The 24,579-nt window shown below is 43.9% G+C and overlaps 1 protein-coding gene across 6 annotated transcripts in view; it reads right to left on the minus strand.

The window, feature by feature from the left end:
• Positions 1-24,579, minus strand: part of TBC1D5 (TBC1 domain family member 5) — a 591,406-nt gene that overhangs the window by 159,905 nt on the left and 406,922 nt on the right. For all 6 annotated transcript variants that reach the window (XM_027549609.1, XM_027549590.1, XM_027549600.1 and 3 more), the window contains one exon: positions 5,557-5,699. In XM_027549609.1, coding sequence (XP_027405410.1) covers positions 5,557-5,699 — 143 coding nt within the window. The remainder of the gene's footprint in view (positions 1-5,556; positions 5,700-24,579) is intronic.

The raw sequence follows: 24,579 nt of genomic DNA on the forward strand, positions 1-24,579 counted from the left end.
GCACAGCATCAGGTGGTCACAGGCCCTCCCCAGCCCCGCTGAACCCAGGAGGCGCGGGCCTCGACGAGGCAGCGCCGTCACTGAAGGTCTTTTAGTTTCTCCAAGAGCAACACCGAGCTACAAACACAGCGCCTACGGCTCCCAAAGACACGTGAGACGCCCAGAGCCTCGCACGCTGCTGCTCCCTTCTAAGGTTCTGGTGAGTGAGCTTGGGAATGGCTGGGTGCAGAGGAGCAACCGCACCCGGTGCCCTGGGCGGGGCGTCACGAGTCAGAACCCCCCAGAGGGGAGGAAACCCGGAGCTGGCGATCCATCTGGAATGCTTGGTGGCCCTGACTCCACCTCCCCAGGTTCGGACCCTCCCGGGACTCAGCACCGCCCCCTCTGCCCGCGCTGGCCGCATCCGGCTCCATGTCGCCCTCTGGCTGCTCTTCTCGGTCCTTCTCTCTGAAGGACGATGCCGCTCCCTTTGGTCCTCACTCTCCCAGCCACAGCTGCTCCCGCAACCTCCGGAGGACGGCCAGGGTGCGGGGCTCCAAACCACTGCTTCCCCCAGTCTATGAGAGACCCGCATCTCCGGAGGTCCCGCCACGTCTCCACTTCCAGCTTGCCCCTTCCTCACTGTCACGGATATACCACATGGCCGGCAAACAGCAGGCACTCAATAAATCCTGGTTGGCTGGCTGAGGCATTAAATAAACGAGCAATGCTCTTCTGCACTGATCTGACAGCTCCTTGCCAGGTGCACCGTGCTGCTTCTACACTGCTTCTTACCATGGTTCTCTACAAAGTGTCCCTGGAGGCCCAAACCAGAATCGCAGCTCCCTCCCAATCCTCCCAATCCCAGCATCTCCTCCGTGTGCCCTTCACAGACTGACCGTGGTCACACCCCGACCTGCTCCATGCCCTCCTGTCTGCCTACCCCCTCTGGTGCTTTATCTCCGTACGCCCCCTGAAATCCTCTGAGGCTCTGATGGCCACCCTCTGGTGGGTTTGGCTCTGACAGTTTTACACTCCCGGTAGTGCTCTGAGGCTCCGAGGTCCTGGTGGTCCTTCCCGGCCTGCCTCCCTCTCTCCCTCCTAACCTGCTCCCTGACAGCGCACTCGGCACCCCCACCCCCTTGCCTCCCTGCAGTTGGGTGCGCACCTGGCATGACACCTGGATCGCTGTTCGCCTCTGCGCACCCTGCCCCTCAAGCATTGCGGGTGCCACTGCCCAGGGTGCCCTACAGGCTCCCTGACAGCTCAGGGGGCTTGTGCTAGTTCCTGGGCAGCCGCCCCCCACACCTCCCGGTCCCAGCCCTGCCCCACCCTGCTCACACAGACAGCGGGTTTCATCCTTTATCAGGCACTGAGTGACCCTGCCAGCCACTGTCTCCTAGAAACTGGTACCTCCTTGGACAGGACTCCTGATTTCATGCCACTGCCTCTAGGCCCTTGTTTCTTCAATTATTTCCCCCAAAAAATATGTGTCAGGAGGATTACTATGCACTGGGTCCAGTTCTACATGCTGGGATACGGAGGCCCACCAAGACAGACAAAACCCCGTTGCTCACTGGGGAGTGGAGGAGTCGGTTTTCAGAACCAGTGATAAACAATGAAACTTTCAACAACATAAATCTTCACGGAACAGGACTGAAATACCAGCGCTGATCTCTGAAGGAGAAGCTCAGACTGGCTTGAGAAGCACCCTCTCTGCCAGCTCTCCACACCTCTGGGAGCTGGGACCGTCTCCCTCTATGGGCAGCCATCAAACCTTCCTTGCCCTCCACTGACCTCTAACTGCGACTATCCTCTTCCCTTCCCTGTGGACTTTTTTAAAGACGACTCTGCTTGTGCTATCTGCACACTCTTTTTCATTTAGCTAATTTTAGTTGAAAACTTAATATGTACATGAGATAAAAGGAATGTAGAAGAGGCTACTGCAGTTCTGAGCTGTCCAGTTACTCACCAACCTACCATGAGCCAGCTTTTGCTCCCCCAGTCCATGGAACTCACTTTGGCAAAGGTCTCCAATGACTGTTCCTCCGTCCACAGGTGGACTTGCCCGGCCTTACCTGACTCTGCCCCAGCACTCCTGACCCGGTACGTACCTTACTCTACAGAACAGTTTTGAGATGTTACAACACAAGCTCTTCCTTTCCTACTGCTGCTACTGCTAAGTCACTTCAGTCGTGTCCAACTCTGTGCGACCCCATAGACGGCAGCCCACTAGGCTCCCCCGTCCCTGGGATTCTCCTGGCAAGAACACTGGAGTGGGTTGCCATTTCCTTCTCCAATGCATGAAAGTGAAGTCGCTCAGTCGTGTCCGACCCTAAGCGACCCCATGGACTGCAGCCTTCCAGGCTCCTCCATCCATGGGATTTTCCAGGCAAGAGTACTGGAGTGGGTGCCATGTGCCTCTTAAAAATACTGATATGAAACACCTTTACCCATTTTCCTCCTTCTGTGAGCACCCACCTTAGGTAAACTGACCATGTAATTCCTATGATCTGTATGGGGTACCTTTGAGAGTGAAAGAAGGCAGTGTTAATAATTATTACTCTTCAATAGTGAGTGTATAGAACTAAGACTGTTCCATACAGACTGTGAATATATGGTTCCTCTATTCTCCTGGGAGATCACATCTACTTGTTGTCATTATAACAAACATCATTTGCAAAAATAAATCTGTAGCCTTGATACGGACAGTGAATTTTATTTTCCAATCCTCAGATATTGATTTCCAAAGTGCATGCATGCTAAGTTGCTTCAGTCATGTCCAACTCTTTGCAACTCCATGGACTGTAGCCCGCCAGGCTCCTCTGCCCATAATTTCGCAGGCAAGAATACTGGAGTGGGTTGCCATTGCCTTCTCCAGAGGATCTTCCTGACCCAGGGATTGAACCCATGCCTTTTATGTCTCCTGCATCTGTAGGCAGGTTCTTTACCACTAGCACCACCTAGGAAGCCCCGATTTCTTACAGATCTCTCAAATTCAGCATAGCCGAAACACAGTCATATCCGTTCTGAAAACCTGCTAATCCTCATCTTTCCTTTCCAGGTCAGACAGACAACCCGGGCGCTCGTCTCTCCCAGCTGGGGCCCACTGTGCACTTCCAGTTCTCCCTCACCCGTTTGGATCCCCCCGGACCCTGCTCATAACCTTTCATCGGATTTCCTCACTCCAGTCCCGTCTGCCTCTAGTCTGCTCCACACTGCAGCCAGAGGAGCCTGAGACCGCCCCTTTCAGTGGCTTCCTGTCACCGCCAGGGTCAGGATTCTCATCAGGATCCTGTCCTTGCCTTCCTCACTCTCACAACCTGCGCGTCACTCTCCCTTTGCACTCTCAGGAAACCAGGCAGCTTGTGAAAACACACACACGCACAACCCCCCATGAAGCCGCCTCTCCCGAGCTTCTCCGTTCATGCTGCAGACCCCTCATCTCACTCACCTACAGCATTTTCCCCGGTCACATGGTCTGCCCAGAGGGGAGCCTGGGGCCTCTCCTGACCTCTCCTGCTGCCTTCATGCCTCCACCGCAGGACCAGAAACCTCAGTCTTCAACTAACCACGTTCTCCTGGCCTTTGTCCCACTAGTCCCTGCTGTCACTGGGCCTACCAGTTAGTGTTTCCTCCCAGTTGGTGAACTTCCTGAGGACAGGGGCAGTGCCCCGTAAATACTTCCAAGTAGTCATCCTATTTTTAGGAGATCTCACCCATTGTTATGGATTTAAACAAGCAAATTAAAATGACTAGGACTTTATATTTAAATAAGCAACTTCATTACCCCTACTTTTTTCACTTGTGTCTAGTGTTCTATAAGGTCTTAAAAAGACAAGGGTTTCAGCTGTCCCAAATCGCCAAGTTTTCTGAAATTAATTTTTAAAAGCAGGTCTTAGGATAGGAAACACAGTGATTAAAATTATGGTTGTGATGTACAAGAGTTAAGGAAAGAGTAAGTATTTAGTTAAGACTACAGAAAATCAGAATAGATTCCAATAGTTGTCTGGCTTGAAAAATTCTGTGAAAATATTATCCAGAAGTAATTTTTTAAATAAAGGAGGCTTCTCATTCCTTTTGTTTTTCATGTAGTCTGTTCAGTCACCCGTTCAGTCGTTCGTGTCCGACTCTTTGTGACCCCATGGACTACAGCACGCCAGGCCTCCCTGTCCATCACCAACTCGTGGAGCTTACTCAAACTCACGTCCAGAGAGTCGGTGATGCCATCCAACCATCTCATCCTCTGTCGTCCCCTTCTCCTCCTGCCCTCAATCTTTCCCAGCATCAGGGTCTTTTCCAATGAGTCGGTTCTTTGCATCAGGTGGACAAGTACTGGAGCTTCAGCTTCAGCATCAGCCCTTCCAGTGAGCACCCAGGGCTGGTGTCCTTGTTTTTCATTACTTACACTTTATAAAAACCATACTATTTTTCAGCACGAGATAGCATTAAATATCCTAAAATCTATCTAAACATTCTCCTCTACTTCCCAGATTATTTCCTCTTATGATTTCCACGTTCTTACTCAGAAAAAAAGAATTTTCTACTTTGTATGTCAAAACCCAAACTATTTGACCTTCAAGGCACAGAATAAAATTACAAGTTTTGGATAAAATGTGGTGCTCCTGTCATTTACTCATTCAAGTAATTTGGGAGGAATTTTAAAAGTATAACCTAGAATTTAAAGAATATTATTAGTTTTACCAGAGGGATAACAACAGCATCTGGCACAACCGAAATCTAATGAATAAATAGAGAACCACACAGTAATTTACCAGTCAAGGTTATGAATGGCTTCAAACAGTTTATGTTCTTCTGACAAAGCCCCACTCTTACAGTAGTTCTTTATTTCCTACTTCATCATCGCTCTGTGCAAACATTCCTAATTACATTTTGGCTTACCAATCTGGTTTTGTGAACTCTTCCTTTTGAAAAGGAAAACAATTTGAAGTATTCTGAAATTTAAAACATACTCTGTTTTCTCTTCAAGCTGAGGATTATTGGACTGTTCCAAAGGGGCAGGCCCAGGTTTTCCAGCTAGGCAAGCACCCGAAGGTAGATCCTATGAGACAGGAATACATCTGCCACTGGGCACTCCCCTGAGAAATACATCTGGTCAAAATTTAACTAAGAAGTTAGAGTATCTTTAAATGCAATATTTATTTTTTATTGGCAAGTTGTTGATACTATAAAAACAGCTCTCATCTTCTGATAAATATTCTTGAATACTCTCTACCTGTCAGAAGGTGGAGCTCTAAACATATCTGAAACACTGGCTTTTTCTATGTATGCTTCACAAATGTGTGTGATGACGAGATCAAAGCAGGAGGAAAAGTCTTTAGAAAAACGGTTCTGAAGAATATTCCTATTCTCTCAGGATAAAATTACCCACATCCGATACATACATGTTAACTCATAAAAATATACTTAGTATGTTCCTCTGAAACTTCCAATATACTGCCTATGATAAAAATGTAGGCATGGTAATTCAAAATAAAAGATAAAGTACATTTAAGAGACACACTTTACAAACTCAGGACCGCCGAACTGCACGCTGGCACGGCCATTAGCACTTACAAGCATCTCGGATGTAGAGCAACATGGCCACGAAGACGTAGTCAACCAAAGTCAGGGTGAGGCCGTCGGCGAACAGGGCGTCCCAGACCACCAGGAGGTCCTGCAGCGGGAACTCTCGGCCGAACAGCAGCCGCACCCACCGTCTGTGGGAAACAAAAGCCGAATTCAGGGGGCAGTACTGTTGAGAGCAATATAAAGAGGAATCATCTTCTCCTGTAGCTATGAAAAAATCATAATTTTTAACTGATCACACCAAGCAAATATTATATATAAAATTATAAAACAGTAAAGTCCAAGTGTTAGGCTTTCAAATGCATTCTGTAATTTTATAATGAGGCCACACTCATTAAACTTTATTCCTATAGGTATACGACACAAGTACAATATTTGAAAAGGGTAGAAATCTTTAGTATGCATTAGAAATCATAAATCTCAAAAAGGCAAGGAGAATAATGAATGTAGTCTGATAGTTACCTCATTTGTAAGGTTATGAATTAAATAATAATGTTCCAAAATTTTGTATCACTAATGACTTTTGTTAACTAGACTTTTTCAAGTGGTCATATGACAAATTACTATAGTCAAACAGAAAACTGCATTCTGACATGTCACTCCTATGTAAAAATATTCATTTTAAAATTAAATGTGAAAAAAAAGACAGATGTTTTTTGTCAAGCGTAGACAGTTATCTCAAATGAAACATATAATGATACTTGATTTTTAACTTCAGAATAACTTATCAAGGAGGTTATCTTTCTAGGGGTATTATTTCAAAACACAGTCACTTCTATGGCCAGGAGAATGGACACGGATGCTTCACAGCAGACATGAGAAGCTAACAAGAATATCAAACAAGGTCTGTCTGTAACTATATATCATAAATAGTAACACTTCAGACTTTGAGCAAATGCTAGGCCATTGATATCTATCTTTTTTTTTAATGAGGAAAAATGCTTTATTTATTTATTTTTTTATTCTTCTTTTATTTCTAAATTTTTAAAAGAAAATCCATCCTGAACCCTCCTCCCTCCCCATAATTCTCGTAAGAAAATTAAAACAATTCACTTGATATATTTTTATCCATTTACTTCTAATTTTATATGCAAGGCTATAATTCCTTTACTCAAGCCTTTCTCTAGGTGCTTAAGCTAGAAATCTATGTGATTCTATCACACAACAAAGACTCAAAAATTCTAAATTTCTAGTACCAAGAAACAGCATAGAATAGGGGACATTCTTTAAAAATTAGTTCAGAGATATTACCTCTTTGCAAAATTCAAAACCAAATATAACCATCTGTGAGGTTAAAGTGAGGCCAAAAAAAAAAAACAATCAGATACTACTTTTTTCAGGGAGTATTACATTTAAGGAGGAATCAAAAAGCTGTGACAAAATAGTGTATAATAACACATACGTATCACAGTTTATTAAGAACCATATGATCAAATACTTGAATTCCTTTATTCATATTACCAAATTAATCAACAGAAAAATTAAATTATATTTTCAACTACATCTTAAATTATGTTACTCAATTTTTCAGGAAGGAAATTTAATGCCTTAGTGACATCAGCATTTAAAAAACGGTACAGAATTGCTTACAATTTTTATCTACCTTTTGACTCTCACCCCACTGTTAGTATGAAGGTTGCTAACACAAAATGTGTATGTGTATTCTGTCTAGTATGCCTATGTTTATGTGGCTTAGAATAAAACAGTATTTCTACACACACTTCTAATTCTTTTAAATTACAAATGCTAATATTTACTATTTTAAGAAGTACCAAAATATCCCTAAATTACACAGGTTGCTCTTAATTAAAAACAATTGCTTTTGCAAAGAGTGTTGGTGGAACCAATGGGCAAAGAATGGGCAAAGCAAAAAACGCCTAGATTAAACCATATGGTGGGCCTGTTTAAAGGGACCTTTAAACTGATAACTGTAGCAGCGAAATTCCGTGATTAAAATCATTTAGAGCCCGTCGTTCAGTTACCCACTGACACAACTGAAGAAAAGCCCACCAGTGAAACAGACCGATGAGGACCTCACGTGGAACACGGCGGCCACAGCTGGTGACAGGGGGTTGTACAATTGAGATTTGCTGAGAGAACGAACTTAAAGGCTCTCACCAATAATGGTAATAATAAAGATAAACATGTGAGGTGATGGCTGTGTTAATTCCGTTTCACAACATGCACCTACATCAAATCACAATGATGTATGCTACATACCTACAACTGTATTTGTCAATTATATCTCAGTACAATTGGAAATAGAAGTAAATAAATAAACGAGAATTATCTTGGTTTGATGGATAGGTAAATTTTGGCACTTTGAAAATTACATATTCTGACATTGAAGTGATTCCTGGTTTCAAATCCAGATGCCAGCATGAAACTCACCAACAACGTAATCCTAGGCCCTGAACCTACCCCCTTCCTGCCTGGAACCGACTTCCATGCTTCTCTTATTTGAATAAGCCCATGGTAACTCCTGCTGCAATTTCCCCAGAGACACTGCTTCTGTGAGGCCTAATGTGGAGGGACCTTTTTTTCTGTGTGTTTTTCCTGTTATCTCCTACTGAAAGTAAAATGCCTTTTGAAAAAAAGGTGATGTATCATATTACAAAAAACATCATTTGTCAAAAAAAAAAAAAAAAAAGAACTAACAAAGGTTAATACACACCACAAAAATGCAATGCCATGTTTCCCCCTGTTCCTTAAACTTCAAATTCCTCTCATTTTCTCAGGGACAATCACATCTTTGGTTTCATCACGGATAATGCAGAGAAGACAAAGGAGCCTACTTCTCAGAAATAATATATAGTCTTACTATTTTTATGACAAAATGTTCAGTTACTGCCCAAACCTCCTGTCTTGTCATGTGCCTGCCGTTCTGGGTTGCACTAGCCTCGCTTTGGAACCCACTCTGCTGCGACACACGTGGGCAGCTGCCACCGCAGTGTGGTCGGGCAGGGAGCTCAGACACCCAGCAGGCAACAGTGAATAACACACCTTCAAAACCACAGCACACAAGTCTTCAGTGCTTCTATATTTAATGTGGAATCTGTGATGTGCCACTTTATAAATGTTTTACATTGCTTTATTTTTTAAGTTTCACCTTGCCAAGTACACTGGTGAATAATTCCAGGGCAAGGACCATATTCGGTGTATGTGTGTGTATGAGAGAGACAGACAAACGCAGAGAGAGCTAGAGAGCTCTTTGTAAGAGAACATTTTGCTTAGTGATTTACATGTTCACCAAGATCTTTGTTAAACTCACTGTAATGCCACCTGTCACGCTACCTAGAAGCAAAGGTGTAGCTAAACTGGAAATATAGGCACCGATCTTGTTAGTGGCAGCATAAAAATAATTCAGGAAGTGGGGGAAACCCGGAAACACAGAAGGAAAGAATTAATTAGTATATGCCTAGCATGTTTCTTTTATCAGGTTGGCCAAAAAATTTGTTCAGTTTTTCTGTACAATGTTATGAAAAATCCAAGGGAACATTTTGACCAAGCCACTTCCCTGGTGATGCAATGGTAAAGAATCTGCCTGCCAATGCAGGAGACACAGCTTTGATCCCTGGGTGGGAAGATTTCCTGGAGTAGGAAACGGCAACCCGCTCTAGTATTCTCGCCTGAAAAATTCCATGGACACAGGAATCTGGCAGGCTACATACAGTCCATGGGATCACAAAGAGCTGGACACGACTGAGCAACTAAGCACAATATATAAACTCTTAGTGGTTGTACATGTAAGGATATTAAATTAAAGCAAAATATAGTTTCCTCTATTTAATATGCACTTCTAGGAAAATTAAGGCCAAATTCTCAAAATATTTAAGAAGTCCTAGTATGACTAATGGAATGCTTTGGGAGCAACAATGATATTATCAATAATTTAATCACTTTTATCCCAACTAGATTTAGTTCATACATATATTCACCACACAAAACTTCCTGCGCTATTTTGGGCTTTCTTCATTGAGCTTAAAAGCCAAGAAAAAAAAATCTTTATGGAGTGAGTTACCAGTAGAAAGTATTTCAGTGTGCTTTTGTAGTCTTAGAAAGGAAAACGTACTCTAAGAAATGAGGTCTTGTAAAGAAGTCACTCCTAAAATTAACATGCTTTTATTGCAGTTAAAAATATTTAGCGAGAGTTTAAGTTACACTTAAGGGTAGCATTAAACTTTGTTTTAACTTCAGTTGAATTGCTTGATCCTATTAATCTTGAGTTATGTACATTACACCTACAGATTGCAATGCTCGTAACCATGTATGTTTTATCACTTGTGTTAATACAATAATTCATATTTTACCAGACTTACTTAGTAATTAAAATCTACACAAACCAAAAAGACCATCTGATGTATTAAATTTAATAATAAACCACCCGAAGACAGGACAGTCTCTATGTCTGTACTCATGCAACACTACTCTCATTTTTAAATTTCTGTGTAATTAAGCCGCTATTCCCTTGGGATCAGTAACTCCTGATGGTGTTATTGCTGAGTGAATGACCCATGGAAACACCAAGAAGAATACACTTTTTACTGATCAGCTTATGAAAATGACCAGTTTGATTGAGGTTTGGAAAAACAGCCTTGCTCCAACATGGCTGTGGTGGGTTATGTATGCAGAAAGCAATCAGTATACTAAATATTCAATTTTTTTTTTTATTCCGAGATATGGGTACAGCCACCTCAGAAGAACAAGTAAAATGGAAAATGTATATTCAATTTAATGTAACAAACATTATTAATAGGGCATCTTAAGTAACCTGTGATCATGAAATGATAGCACTGGATAAGCATCTAAGAACACAAAGGCACAGTTAGATTTTTGCTTAATGATATTAATCTTGTCTTTTGCTTTTGTTCACCTGGGCTTTTCAAAGGTAACAATTTTTAAATGACTAGTGGAGAAGGAACACAGAATCCAAATTTGGTGCTTGCATCAGAGAAAAACAAAAGTAAACCAAAAGGCCCGATCTTTGCGCCTGTCACCTCCTTGGCTGAACTTAGGCTCTTCTTCTATTGGGCTCCTCTGCACTCAGTACCTTTGAATTAATTTACCTAGAGTTTTCCTTTATGTCAACTCTGTGAAAGCAGTCTTAAAATCAGAATAAAATACTGAAGTTATTATAATTAGGGTCACAAGGCATTCTTATCTAACTTCTTTGGAGAGCGAAGGTACAAAAGATGGAAGACAAAACAAATAATTTTTCTTGTTTCCCATTTATTCTAACAGCTCTGCAGAATAAATTATTAGAAGATGCTTAGCCTCTTTGCTATTTTTTTTTAACCTAGTCAAATATATCAATTTGGTCTTCTTAAAAATATTTGGGATCTGCATACATTACAGAAACATCTGAATACTTCATGTCCATCAAACCCTACTGCAAAAACACAAGAAACTGTAACTTCAAATTAATTATTATCTTTAAAGAACTCAAATCTACTTTCTAAGTGCTCCTTGTAATACATGGTTGAACCAGCTTGAATTTGGCTTTCTGGGAAAACATGTTAAACCTAACTTAATCCCCACAGAATAAGTATGTGAACTGTTCAAAGTGTATTTCTGACTTTGGGGAAAATTCCCTGTTCCTTTCAGAGGGCAGCACACAGCCCTTTATTAAGGAAGGTTTCTGTTTCCAAAAATAAGTTCCTAATAATTATCACCACTTCTACTGTAATTTATTCTCTCTGGCAAGGGTTTGAAGCTGTTTTGTCAGAACAACTGCATTACACCCTTAGCAAAAATAGCCTGAATGGAAAGCAGAGCCTTGTGCATCCACGGTTTTCCAGGGGGACAAGATGCTCTGAAAGCGTGGGGCACAGAACGGCCACCGCGTGTCTACAGCCATGCTCACGTCCCTCTTTTAGAGGCAGACCTGCCATGTGGGTTACAAGCGTGGTGTTTCAAGGACTGCGGGCCTCTAGGATGTACGATTTACCAGCAAGCTCAGGTGAATCTACCGAAAGACGGTCACAGGCCAACATGGCTTTAGTTCTGAGGTGCGACTGAGTTCTCACTACTGTGCGCTGCGCCCGGGCTGCAGCTGGGTCCCCACTCTGACCCGAGCGGACCCGAGGTCAAGACCCGGAGATGCCCCCCTGCCCGGTCAGTCATTCGGGCTTCACTACAGGGGAGCCACTGGGCATCGAGAATGACTAGCAGGCCACGCTGACCTATAGACTACAGCATGAAGAGCTGACAGACGGCTGGTGGTCGCGCTGGAGTAATTCAATTTAGGCTCTGTGAGAACTAGTGTTATTTATACTGCAAACAAATTTTACTTCGAGTAAGTCTATCAACAGGCTTTGTTCTGTCACTATCTCCAGGAAAGGGCGTTATGAGCGAGTCAGTGTTCTAAAAGAGCATACCCAGGCTTCCTGAAGATAATTGCTCCTGTCCTTCCTAATATGAAACTCATTAAAAAACAAAACTTATGTGACTTCATTTTTTTGAAACTGCCATATACTGTTTCACACAGCAATAGAATCGGCCTCACTGAGTAAGTTTCCAATTTCCTCTGCTTATGCACTCATATACAGTGTATCGTTGGAGGAACTGATGTGAGGTATAACCCTAAGCTAGGAAATGTCAGGATCACTGGGACTCAGGAAGGAAGCTGGACCGCACACCTGCAGGCCGCTCACACGTCATGGAGAGAGTCACACTGAGCCCTTCCTCAGAGGCAGCACTGGTGACGGTTCCATGCGACGGCCTGCTGCTGCCAGGGAGCTGTGGACACCTTCTGGAGGGTGGTTTTCTTGGACCCTCTCTTCCTTTTCCCCCACCCCCACCCGACAAGGGGCACCAACCCTGCCTGGCCCCTCAGAGGTTAGGACAAGTGCAAGACTCAGGCCTGATGTTTGCAGATTCCATATCTATCAGGCTCCACAGTCACACTGACCACAGATAAAGGCACCAATAAAAAATCACAACTAAAGGGTTAGTTACGCCAGTTTGGTTTGGTTTCCCTTCTCTTTTTCTTCCCTTGTGGTCTTGTCCAGCAGATCACAAGCTCCGTGGGGCTATTTGGTGTTGGACAGAGTATGACAGAGTACAGGAGTCAATTAATGTTTATTAAAATAATACGGATTGGCACTGCTTTGGTGGCCCAGTGGTTAAGAATCCACCTTTCGAAGCAGGGGACGCAGGTTTGATCCCTGGGTGGGGATCTGAGACCCTAAAAGCTGCAGGGCAACTGAGCCTGGGTGCCCCAGCCAGGGAGCCGGAGCGCTTTAATGCTGAGCACTTCAGAGGCTGGGCTTCACCAGTGAACCCCACGTGCACAGCCAGAGAAAGCCCAATGCTGCAAGGAAGACCCCGTGCAGCCAAAAGCAAAAATAAAAACAAAACCAAAATTAACATGACTTGCCCTTTCCCAGGCCCACTCTTATTAACCAGGGATCTTCCCGATCTTGAGTTTGCATCAGTGATTGCTCACAGGTTTCCCAGCTCCTCATCAGACATTCCCCTGTGCTGCTCTCATCTCTGGAAGGATCCCTGGGAACACACACTAGTAGTGAGTGATCACACCTGTGAAGGAATCGCTCAAGGCCGTCTAAGCTTGCTGGGACGCTCTCCCCCTTCAGTTCCTAAACTCTGGCCCCCTGCCGGCCTGCACCTTGGATGCACCACAGCTGTGGCCTGTCGTCTGCTAGGACTCTGCCCTCAAAAGTGTGATCCCAGGACCAGACACATCACTGGGGAGCTTTCCGGAAAGGATGAAGACTCATAGGCGCCCAACACAGTGCTGCTGAATCACACTCTTCGTTTTGACAAGACTTCAGGAGATCTCTGTGTATTCTAAGCTTTGGGAGCCACAGACGAGGTGACCATTCTGGGCCTCCTATTCATTTTGCTGCCAGCTGTCAGCGCTCCTAGACCCGCAATGTGTTCCTGTGAAACACTGTGCTAGGAGGAGAGAAGAGGCGTAAACTGTCGGATTGCTCTTCTCATTAGAGTAATGGTCTCAAGCTTTAGCATGCATCAGACGTGCCTGGAGGGCTGAGTAAAACACACTGCTAGAACCCATGCTAAAAGTCTCAGATTCTGATTCTGAGACTTAGATGGGGCCTGATCATTTGCATTCTGAACCAGCTAGTTCCCTGGAGCTGCTGATGCGGCTGATGGCAGATCACAGTGTGAGAATCACTAGGTGAGGTTCTGGTTTTTGCTCCCACTCCCTGTTAGTCTGGGGTGGGGGTCTTCTAGTCAGTTTACCCAACAGGTGTGGTCACTGGACCCATGCCCACTAACCATCTAATGGCTGGGACAGGAAGCACACATAAGCCTAACCTCTCTTCACATTCCATCTCTATTAACATCTGTACCTCTTCCCCCAGAGAAAATTACTATATAAACATGATCCAATAAAAAGGGGAGACACAGACAATAGGGAGAGGGAGAAGGACTCCAGAAGGTTGGGAGAAACTGGGCCATTCTGATTTTTTTAAATTCCAAGTATACGAACAAAGCTAGTGGAGCTGATGGAATTCCTGTTGAGCTATTTCAAATCCTGAAAGATGATGCTGCGAAAGTGCTGCACTCAATATGCCAGCAAATTGGGAAAACTCAGCAGTTGCCACAGGACTGGAAAAGGTCAGTTTTCATTCCAGTCCCAAAGAAAGGCAATGCCAAAGAATGCTCAAACTACCACACAATTGTACTCATCTCACACGCTAGTAAAGTAATGCTCAAAATTCTCCAAGCCAGGCTTCAGCAATATGTGAACCATGAACTTCCAGATGTTTAAGCTGGTTTTAGAAAAGGCAGAGGAACCAGAGATCAAGTTGCCAACATCCGCTGGATCACTGAAAAAGCAAGAGAGTTCCAGAAAAACATCTATTTCTGCTTTACTGACTATGCCAAAGCCTTTGTATGGACCACAATCAACTGTGGAAAATTCTGAAAGAGATGGGCATACCATCTCTTTGGACCTGCCTCTTGAGAAACCTGTAGGTAGGTCAGGAAGGAACAGCTAGAACTGGACATGGAACAACAGACTGGTTCCAAATAGGGAAAGGAGTACGTCAAGGTTGTATATTGTCACCCTGCTTATTTAACTTATTTGCAGAGTACATCATGAGAAATGGTGGGCTGGAGGAAGCACAGGCTGGAATCAAGATTGCCGGGAGAAATATCAATAACCTCAGATATGCAGATGACACCACCCTTATGGAAGAAATGAAGAACTAAAGAGCCTCTTGATGAAAGTGAACGAGGGAGAGTGAAAAAGTTGGTTTAAAACTCAACATTCAGAAAACTAAGATCATGGCATCCAGTCCAACACTTCATGGCAAATGGATGGGAAAGAGTAGAAACAGTGGCTGACTTAATTTGGGGGGCTCCAAAATCACTACAGATGGTGACTGCAGCCATGAAGTTAAAAGACGCTTGCTCCTTGGAAGGAAAGTTATGACCAACCTAGATAGCATATTAAAAAGCAGAGACATTACTTTGGCAACAAAGGTCCGTATAGTCGAGGCTATGGTTTTTCCAGTGGTCATGTATGGATGTGAGAGTTGGACTATAAAGAAAGCTGAGTGCCGAAGAATTGATGCTTTTGAACTGTGGTGTTGGAAAGGACTCTTGAGAGTCCCTTGAACTGCAAGGGGATCCAACCAGTCCATCCTAAAAGGAAATCAGTCCTGAGTGTTCACTGGAAGGACTGATGTTGAAGCTGAAACTCTGATACTTTGGCCATCTGATGGGAAGGGCTGAATCATTGGAAAAGACCCTGATGCTGGGAAAGATTGAGGGCAGGAGTAGAAGGGGACGACAGAGGATGAGATGGTTGGATGGCATCACTGAGTCAATGGACATGGGTTTGGGTAAATTCTGGGAGTTGGTGATGGACAGGGAGGCCTGTTGTGCTGCGATTCATGGGGTTGCAAAGAGTCGGACATGACTGAGTGACTGGACTGAGCTGATATCACAAGATGAAGAAAGGCCAAAACAAGACATAAACACTGTGACAGTTTAACAGTAACATTTACAGGTCACAGTTTTTAAAATATAGATTTACTATGATGGTTACATACAACCTCAGTTGAAGGTGGAGTGAACACTCTAAGCGTGGGGTCCTCTGTGTCCAGTCCTCATCTGATGGCTCTCCCGAGTGCGCTCGTGATTGGCTCTAGGGAGGTGAGACAGCTGGGAGGTGGCAAGACCCGGGGGACCAGCTAAGTGCAGAGATACAGCCCATGGTGTGTGTGGGGGTATCCAGTGCACACGGGGGCAGAGCACCCCAATGCCAGCAGGACCCGAAAGGCTTTCTCCTCCTCCCCATGCAGAAGCCCTGCAATACTGGGGACCTGGCTGGATGGCCATCCATTTGGTGTTTTCTGTGCTACCTGTAATCCGTTCTTACCCTAAGGTTTGGTGCTCAGACGGATCTGTCTCTAAAATAAAACATGACTTTAGAATGTTCTACCTGGAAAAATAAAGCACTAAACTCCACGAGGTGTGCTCCCCAACGCTACTATTACCACCCACAATGTCCCCGTGCAAGAGACTTCAGGATAAGGGAGCTTCCCTGGAACCTCTCAAATCTCCATGCACAGTTGAAGCAAAGGAACAGCACCGAATGAGGACAGGCAGACGCTAGTTATTCAGAGCTTGCGATATCAAGGAATCAGCTACCATCACTTGCTTTCAGCAAAGGGTCAGAAGCAGTCAGCGCAGTGAGAAAGCTTCACAGTCACACAAAGAGAAGGCTTCACGTCTGCTGGACTGGAAGCTGGAAGGATGGCGGTGGGCTGACGAGAAGGGGAGAGTCCTCTGTGATTGATCCAGGGAGCATGCGAGCTTTCTCTAGTTGGTGCTGACTTGGCAGCAGGCAAAAATATGGGAGCTGGCAGTCCATGACCAAATCCTGACTGTTTCAGACTTATTTTGTTGTAAAGGTGGTGGCTTGGCTTCTCACACAGGTCAGCAATATCTTGTTCTAGACTGCCTGGCTATTTTCCACTTACACATTCAGTCTTTGTATACAAACGCCCAGCTGTTGGGCCTACGCCTGTGTCCAGTCTAGAACGAGCTACAGTTCCAGCTTCACGACAACCTTGTTTCCAAAGCCAGTCAAGATAGAGAGGCAGGGGCAACTGGTGTGCTGTTTGCCTCTTTACAAAATTTTATGAAAAGCACGAAATAGTGAAACAAATTCAATCCCCTATGTGATCAGAGAGAAGCTGTGGAGGCCTCTGAGGATTTAATCAAGTTTATGAACCCTCTCCTCTAAAATATACACACATCCACACACATACTCATGGGCAAGCCATTTCAGGAGTTCAGCTGATCCATGGACCTTAAATTAAGAAGTCATGCTCTATATTATCATTATTTCACTTTAGAGGCTTGTATTGCCATGGAAAGCTATATTCTACTGAAAGGAATACATAGCTTCTTTGCACCTATTTCAAAGCATCTCCTTGCATTTTAAAGGAATAGTATAGCTTCTTTCCTGAGAAGGGTTCCTGGATTAAGTGCCTGCCACTGAGGGGCTAATCTCCGTGGCTCAGCTGGTGAAAGAGCCTGTAACGTCAGCCCCATACTGGAAAAATGCCCACGGCTTGGCGGCACTCATCTCTGCTAAGCTGGGGGCAGGAGGACTGGGGAGGATGCCGTGGCCGCCGTTCACTGACTTCCCCTGCGGGCTCACCCCAGCCCTGATGAGACCGCAAGTCAGGTGACTATGAGAGACACTGAGAGCCTTCACTGAGCACGTGCTTCCTGAAGAACGTCAGCTGTGCAGCAGGTACTATGCTGGGCTCTGGACTCAGTGACATGCTGACAACTTTCCACCGTCAACATCCAAAGCAAACTCTGACTCCAAAGCCCCTTCAGCCTGGCTTTCCCACTGCCACCCTGCTTCACTGCCCCTCCCCACTGAGTGTCCCCATCACCCAGGCTGTGCTCAGGGAATCCCAACTAATGGCAACATTAGCACAATATAATTAGGAAGGTAAAAACAATTCAAAACACCACTGAATACATTTCAAAGCCAAGTATTAATTGCTTTTGGATTATCCACCATTTGGGATTACATGTGACCTGGTTCCCACCCATTAACGCAGGTGAGTGAGGAGAGGCATGTGTCTGAATGGGGCCCAGATGCGTTCAGGGGGGCAGGGCAGACTGCCGGATTCAGCAAGGGAGGAGGGCAGTCACACTCCCGCATCCGACCCAACTGTCCCGGTGACTCCCCGACCAGTGGAAGCAAAATGGCAACAGAGGAGGGCAGAGTGGGCGGCTCCACGTGACCCTAGCTCTCTCCTGACAGCTGAAGCTCAGTGTCCAAACAACTTCACAGGCACCTGTGTGCCTGTGCTTATGTCTTAAAGAAGAGGAATACACCCTTAGCAAAAAAAAAAAAAAAAGTTTTTTCTTACGCATAGAAGATGTTGTAATTTGTAACGATTATGGCAAATATCATGCCTTATATGACTTTTGATTTCTAGATGTACTATCAAATATATGATCTAAAAACGAGCCTTGAACTCTCCAAGAGCAATATTTCTTTGAGCGGCCTCTGAAATACATGTGGAAATGAATCACCTGTGGAGAAACTGCATGTTACAGAGACAGGGGTTACTCTGCTCACCCTGCAGTACAGAGTGACGGGTCTGAATGGGTGGGCAGGCAGCCACTTGTTACAGACGCCTCAGCAGAGGCCTGCGCACGCCCCAATCAGAAAGACTGCAGATGTATTCAGCTCCAAGCTCAGAGTTCCCTCTGAGGAAATTTCATATTTCCTATTTCATATTCCTCTTGAATTCTCCTCTTTAAGTCCAAAAAGGTATCTAACCCAGATTTATATTTTAAAACACCTCTGCACGTCTGTGTCCGAGTCACAAGATTCAGAATGCACGGTAACTACGTTTGCGACCATCCATGTGGTCATCGAGTTTTTCAGAGTGGAAGAAACGGAGCTTTCTGAAGGACTTATTTTGATAAATCATGATCAGCTATTTCATGAGTACTCCAGTTACAATACAGTGGTAATTACAGCTACAGGACCCTACAAGATTTAGAGTGCTTCCATTCAAGGAAACTCATTAAGGAAACTATAAAGAACTAAGGACTCACAAAGAAAAATTAATCGCCACTTTTGGTCAGCCGATTTTAGAAAGACTTATGAGGTCTAGGATTGTATATCGGCTCACGGAGAGAGCAGAAACTCAGTGAAGTCTAGCTTACTGAGGGCATCATGGTACATAATACGTTCATAAATTAATCTGCTCGTAAAGCAACTCAAATATGAAGCACAAAAACATCCCATAAAATACTTCAAATTTATTTTCATCAACAGCACTCATTTCGTTTCCACATCAGCTAGCAGCTACTGTGGCTGAGAGCTAGTCTGTGAAGCTACGAATCTCCAGTCTCCAAGGCGGAAATGCCACTCTGACCACAGCCTCCTATCTCACTGTGGTTTTCACTCCCAGAATTCCTCTATGTCCTGTAATTACAGCGAAAGCTATGTGGATTATTATTTTGCTTATTTTTAATGGCTTTTTTGCAAGGTGAAAAGTAACTTTAACGTGTATGAGACATACAGTGAGAAGTAATTTGCCTCTGAATCCACCCTTCCAAAGGTACCTCTTTTGTGTGTTTCCATAACACAGACACATTTTTAGGCACCTAGACACCTTCTAAAAACAGACATGGGGAGATACTATACCATGCATTTTAAAATCCAACATGATTGCTAAAATGGAAAATATTCTAAATCAGCATTTACAGAAATACTTTCTCCTGTTTTGTGACTGCACAGTATTCCACTGAGCACATGTATCATGATCCAACCCATTCTTTAATTTGGGTGCAGTTAAGACTCCCCGCTTTGTTATTACTCATGATACTGCACTGATTCCCACTCTACAGGTCTTTGTGCTTATATCTTGGAAAGAAGCAAACTGCTTACTTCATGCTGCTGTTGTTGAGTTGCTCAGTTGCGTCCGACTCTTTGCAACCCAATGGGCTGCAGCACGCCAGGCCTCCCTGTCCCTCATCATCACCCAAAGTTTGCCCAAGTTCATCTCCATTGCATCAGTGATGCCATCCAGCCAGCTCATCCTCTGACACTCTCTTCTCCTTCTGCCCGCAATCTTTCCCAGCACCAGGGACTTTTCCAATTAGTCAGCTGTTCGCATCAGGTGACCAAAATACGGGCACTTCAGCTTCCTTCCAATGAGTATTCAGGGTTGATTTCCCTTAAGACTGATTGGTTCGATCTCTTTGCTGCCCAAAGGACTCTCAGGAGTCTTCTCCAGCACCACAGTTGCTGCTGCTGCTGCTGAGTCGCTTCAGTCGTGTCCGACTCTGTGCGACCCCATAGACGGCAGCCCACCAGGCTCTCCCCGTCCCTGGAATTCTCCAGGTAAGAACACTACAATGGGTTGCCATTTACTTCTCCAATGCATGAAAGTTAGACGGCATCAAATCTTTGGCGTTCCGCCTTCTTTACGGTCCCGCTCTTGCAACCGTACCTGACCACTGGGAAGACCGTAGCCTTGACTACATGGGCCTTTGTTGGCAGAGTAATGTCTCTGCTTCTCAGCGTGCTGTCTAGGTTTGTCATCGCTTTCCTGCCAAGAAGCAGTCTTCTGATTTCATGGCTGTAGTCACCATTCACAGCGATTTTTAGAGCCCAAGAATAGGAAATCTGTCACTACTTCCACATTTTCCCCTTCTATCTGCCATGAAGTAATGGGCCAGATGCCATGATCTTAGTTTTCTGAATGTTGAGTCTTAAGCCGGCTCTTTCACTGTCTTCCTTCACCCTCATCAAGAGGCTCTTTAGTTCCTCTTGGCTTTCTGCCATTAGAGTGGTATCATTTGCATATCTGAGGTTCCTGGTGTTTCTCCCACCTGTCTTGACTCCAGCTTGTAACTCAATCATCCTGGCATTTCTCCTGATGTTCTCAGGGTATAGGTAAAATAAACAGGCTGACAGCAGACAGCCCTGTTGTACTCCTTTCTCGATCCTAAACCAGTTTTTCCTACAGGGTTCTAACTGTTGCTTCTTGATCTGCATACAGGTTTTTCAGGAGACAGGTAAGACGGTCTGGTATTCCCATCTCTTTAAGAGCTTTCCACAGTTTGTTATAATCCAAATAGTCAAAGGTTTTAACATAGTTAATAAAACAGAGATAGATGTTTTTATGAAATTCTCTTGCTTTCTCTATGATTAAGCGAATGTTGGCAGTTTGATCTCTGGTTTCTCTTTTTCTAAACCCAGCTTTGACATCTGGAAGCTCTTGATTAGTGTAATGCTGAAGCCCAGCATGCAAGATTTTAAGCATGACTTTGCTAGCGTGGGAGATGAATGCAACTATCCGATGGTTTGAACATTCTTTAGTACGACCCTTCTTGGGAACTGGGGTGAGGATTGACCTTTTCAGTCCTGTGGCCACTGCTGGGTCTTCCAGATTTGCTAACATATTGAGTGCAACACTGATAGCATCCTCCTTTACAGTAGCTCTACTTCACTTTGCCAACAAAGGTCCGTCTAGTCAAGGCTGTCGTTTTTCCAGTGGTCATGTATGGATGCGAGAATTGGACTATAAAGAAAGCTGAGCACTGAAGAATTGATGCTTATGAACTGTGGTGTTGGAGAAGACTCTTGAGAGTCCTTTGGACTGCAAGGAGATCCAACCAGTCCATCTTAAAGGAGATCAGTCCTGGGTGTTCATTGGAAGGACTGATGCTGAAGCAGAAACTCCAATACGTTGGCTACCTGATGTGAAGACCTGTCTCATTGGAAAAGACCCTGATGCTGGGAAAGATTGAAGGCAGGAGAAGGGGACGACAGAGGATGAGATGGTTGGATGGCATCACTGACTCAATGGACATGGGTTGGGGTGGACTCCGGGAGTTGGTGATGGACAGGGAGGCCTGACGTGCTGTGGTTCATGGGGTCGCAAAGAGTCGGACACAACTGAGCGACTGAACTGAACTGAACAACTCTTCTTCCCTTTCCCCTTTGGTAACCATAGGTTTGTTTTCTATGTCTTTCCTAGGAGAAGTCAAATTCTAGGCCATAAAACAGGTCTGAATAAATTTAAGAAGACTGAAATCAGATCAAGCATTCTATCTGACTACGATGCTATGAGACTAGAAATTTACTAAAAGGAATAAACCCTACAAACATGTGGAAACTAAATAGTGTGCTACTAAATAACCAGTGGGTCACTGAAGAAATTAAACTGGAGATTAAAAAAAAAAAAAAACACGAGGATACAAAAATCTAAGGAACACAACAAAAGCAGTTCTAAGAGGGAAGTTTATAGCCACACAGCCTTACTTCAGGAAAGAAAAAAAATCTCAAACAACCTAACCATACATCTATAGGAACTAGAAAAACAACCACACCCCAAATTTAGTATTAGAAAAGTCATAAAGAGACTTTAAAAACCTAGAAAACATCAATTAAGAGCTCATTCTTTGAAAAGATAAACAAAACTGATACACCTTAGGTCAAATTGATCGAGGAAAAAAAGAGAAAAATCAAATAAATAAAATCAGAAATATAAAAAGAGAAGTGAGAATTGTTATCATAGAAATAGAAAGCATAAGAGATTAACACATTGCACATGCTCCATGCTAAGCCGCTTCAGTTGTGTCTGATTCTTTGTGATCCTATAGACTGCAGCCTACCAGGCTCATCTGTTCATGAGATTCTCCAGGCAAGGTACTGGAGTGGGTTGCCATGCCCTCCTCCAGGGGATCTTCCCCACCCAGGGATTGAACCGGTGTCTTTTACATCTCCTGCACTGGCAGGCAGGTTCTTTACCACTAGCACCATCTGGAAACCCTAATATGACATTGTGTTTATGTTAAGTTTCTCAGTCATGTCGTACTCTTTGTGACCTCGTGGACCGTAGCCCACCAGACTCCTCTGTATATGGAAATCCCCAGGCCAGAGTACTGGAGTGGGTTGCCATTCCCTTCTCCATGGGATTGTCCCAACCCAGGGACTGAACGCAGGTCTCCTGCATTGCAGGCAGATTCTTTACCATCTGAGTCACCAGGGAAGCCCCTCTAATATGATATATGCTAATCAAATGGACAACCTAGAAAAAATGAAGGTATTCCCAGAAATATACAATATCCTGACTGAATCAGGAAGAAATAGAAAATATAACAGACCAATTACCAGAAATGAAAATGAATCAGTAATAGTAATTTAAAAACCTCCCAATAAATAAAAGTCCAGGACCAGATGGCATCACAGGTGAAGTGTACCAAATATTTCACAATGAGTTAATGCTTATCTGTCTCAAACTATTTCAAAAAGTTGAAGAGCAAGAACACTTCAGAACTCATTTTACAAGGTTAGTATTACCCTGAGACTGAAACCACAGAACTACGCCACACAATAAGACAATTAAAGGCCAATATCATTGATGAACATCAGTACAAAAGTCCTCAACAAAATATTAGCAAACTAAATGCAAGAGTACATGAAAAGGATTATATACTATGATCAAAAGGGATTTCTCCAAAGGATGCAAGGATAGTTCAATATCCACAAATCAATCAATGTGATACATCATATTAACAAACAAGAATAAAAATCATGATCATCTCAATAGATGTGGGAAAAGGTTTTGACAAAATTCAAATCCATTTACGACACAAATTCTCAATAAGACAGGTAAAAAGGGAATATACTTCAACATAATAAAGGCCATGTATGACAAACCTAGAGCTAACATCGTATGAAATAGTAAAAACTGAAAGCATTTTCTCTAAGGTAAAGAACAAGACAAGGGTACCAACTCCCACTACTTTTATTCAACAGACTATTTTTAAGTCCTAGCCACAGCAATCAGACAAGAAAATGAAATAGAAGGCTTTTTGCTCTTGGAAAGGAAGAAGTAAAGCTACCACTGTTTATAGATGACATGATATTATATATAGAAAATCCTCAAAATGCCACCAAAAGGCTATTAGAATAAATACAGTAAACTTGCAGAAAAAAATTAATATTCAGAAATCTATTCTGTCTATACACCAACATGAACTCTCAGAAAGAGAAATGAAGAAAAAAATCTAATTTACAATTGAATCAGTAAGAATAAAATATCTAAGAATGAATCTAACCAAGAAGGTAAAAGATCTATATTTGGAAAACTATAATACATTGATGAAAGAGATTGAAGACAACATAAACAGATGGAAAGATACACTGTGTTCATAGACTGGAAGAATTAATATTGTTAAAATGAACTCCCAACCCAAGGCAATCTACAGGTTCAATGCAATCCCTATCAAGACTAATGACCTTTCTTTACAGAACTAGAACAAAATTTCCAAAATTTGTATGGAAACACAGAAGACACCAAATAGCAGGAAAAAAAAAAAAAAAATTTGACGGAAAAAAAGCAAACGTGGAGGGATCATACTCCCTGATCTCAAAGCTACACTACCCAGCTACAGTAGTCACAGCAGGATAGTCACAGCGCAGATGCAGACACGCAGACCAGCAGAGCAGAGCGCTCAGAAGTGGACCTGTGCGTACACAGACGATTACGTCATGGCCAAGGAGGTAAGCAGAGCGCCCAGAAGTGGACCTGCGCTTACACAGACGATTACGTCATGGCCAAGGAGGTAAGCAGAGCGCCCAGAAGTGGACCTGCGCTTACACAGACGATTACGTCATGGCCAAGGAGGTAAGCAGAGCGCCCAGAAGTGGACCTGCGCTTACACGGATGATTACGTCATGGCCAAGGAGGCAAGCAGAGCGCTCAGAAGTGAACCTGCGCGTACACGGACGATTACGTCATGGCCAAGGAGGTAAGCAGAGCGCCCAGAAGTGGACCTGCGCTTACACGGACGATTACGTCATGGCCAAGGAGGTAAGCAGAGCGCTCAGAAGTGGACCTGTGCGTACACGGACGATTACGTCATGGCCAAGGAGGTAAGCAGAGCGCCCAGAAGTGGACCTGCGCGTACACGGACGATCACTGTATGACCAAGGCGGTAATGTGCACCCAAGAA

This window comes from Bos indicus x Bos taurus, chromosome 1, assembly GCF_003369695.1.
Source record: "Bos indicus x Bos taurus breed Angus x Brahman F1 hybrid chromosome 1, Bos_hybrid_MaternalHap_v2.0, whole genome shotgun sequence".
In the NCBI taxonomy this organism is placed as follows: Eukaryota; Metazoa; Chordata; class Mammalia; order Artiodactyla; family Bovidae; genus Bos; species Bos indicus x Bos taurus.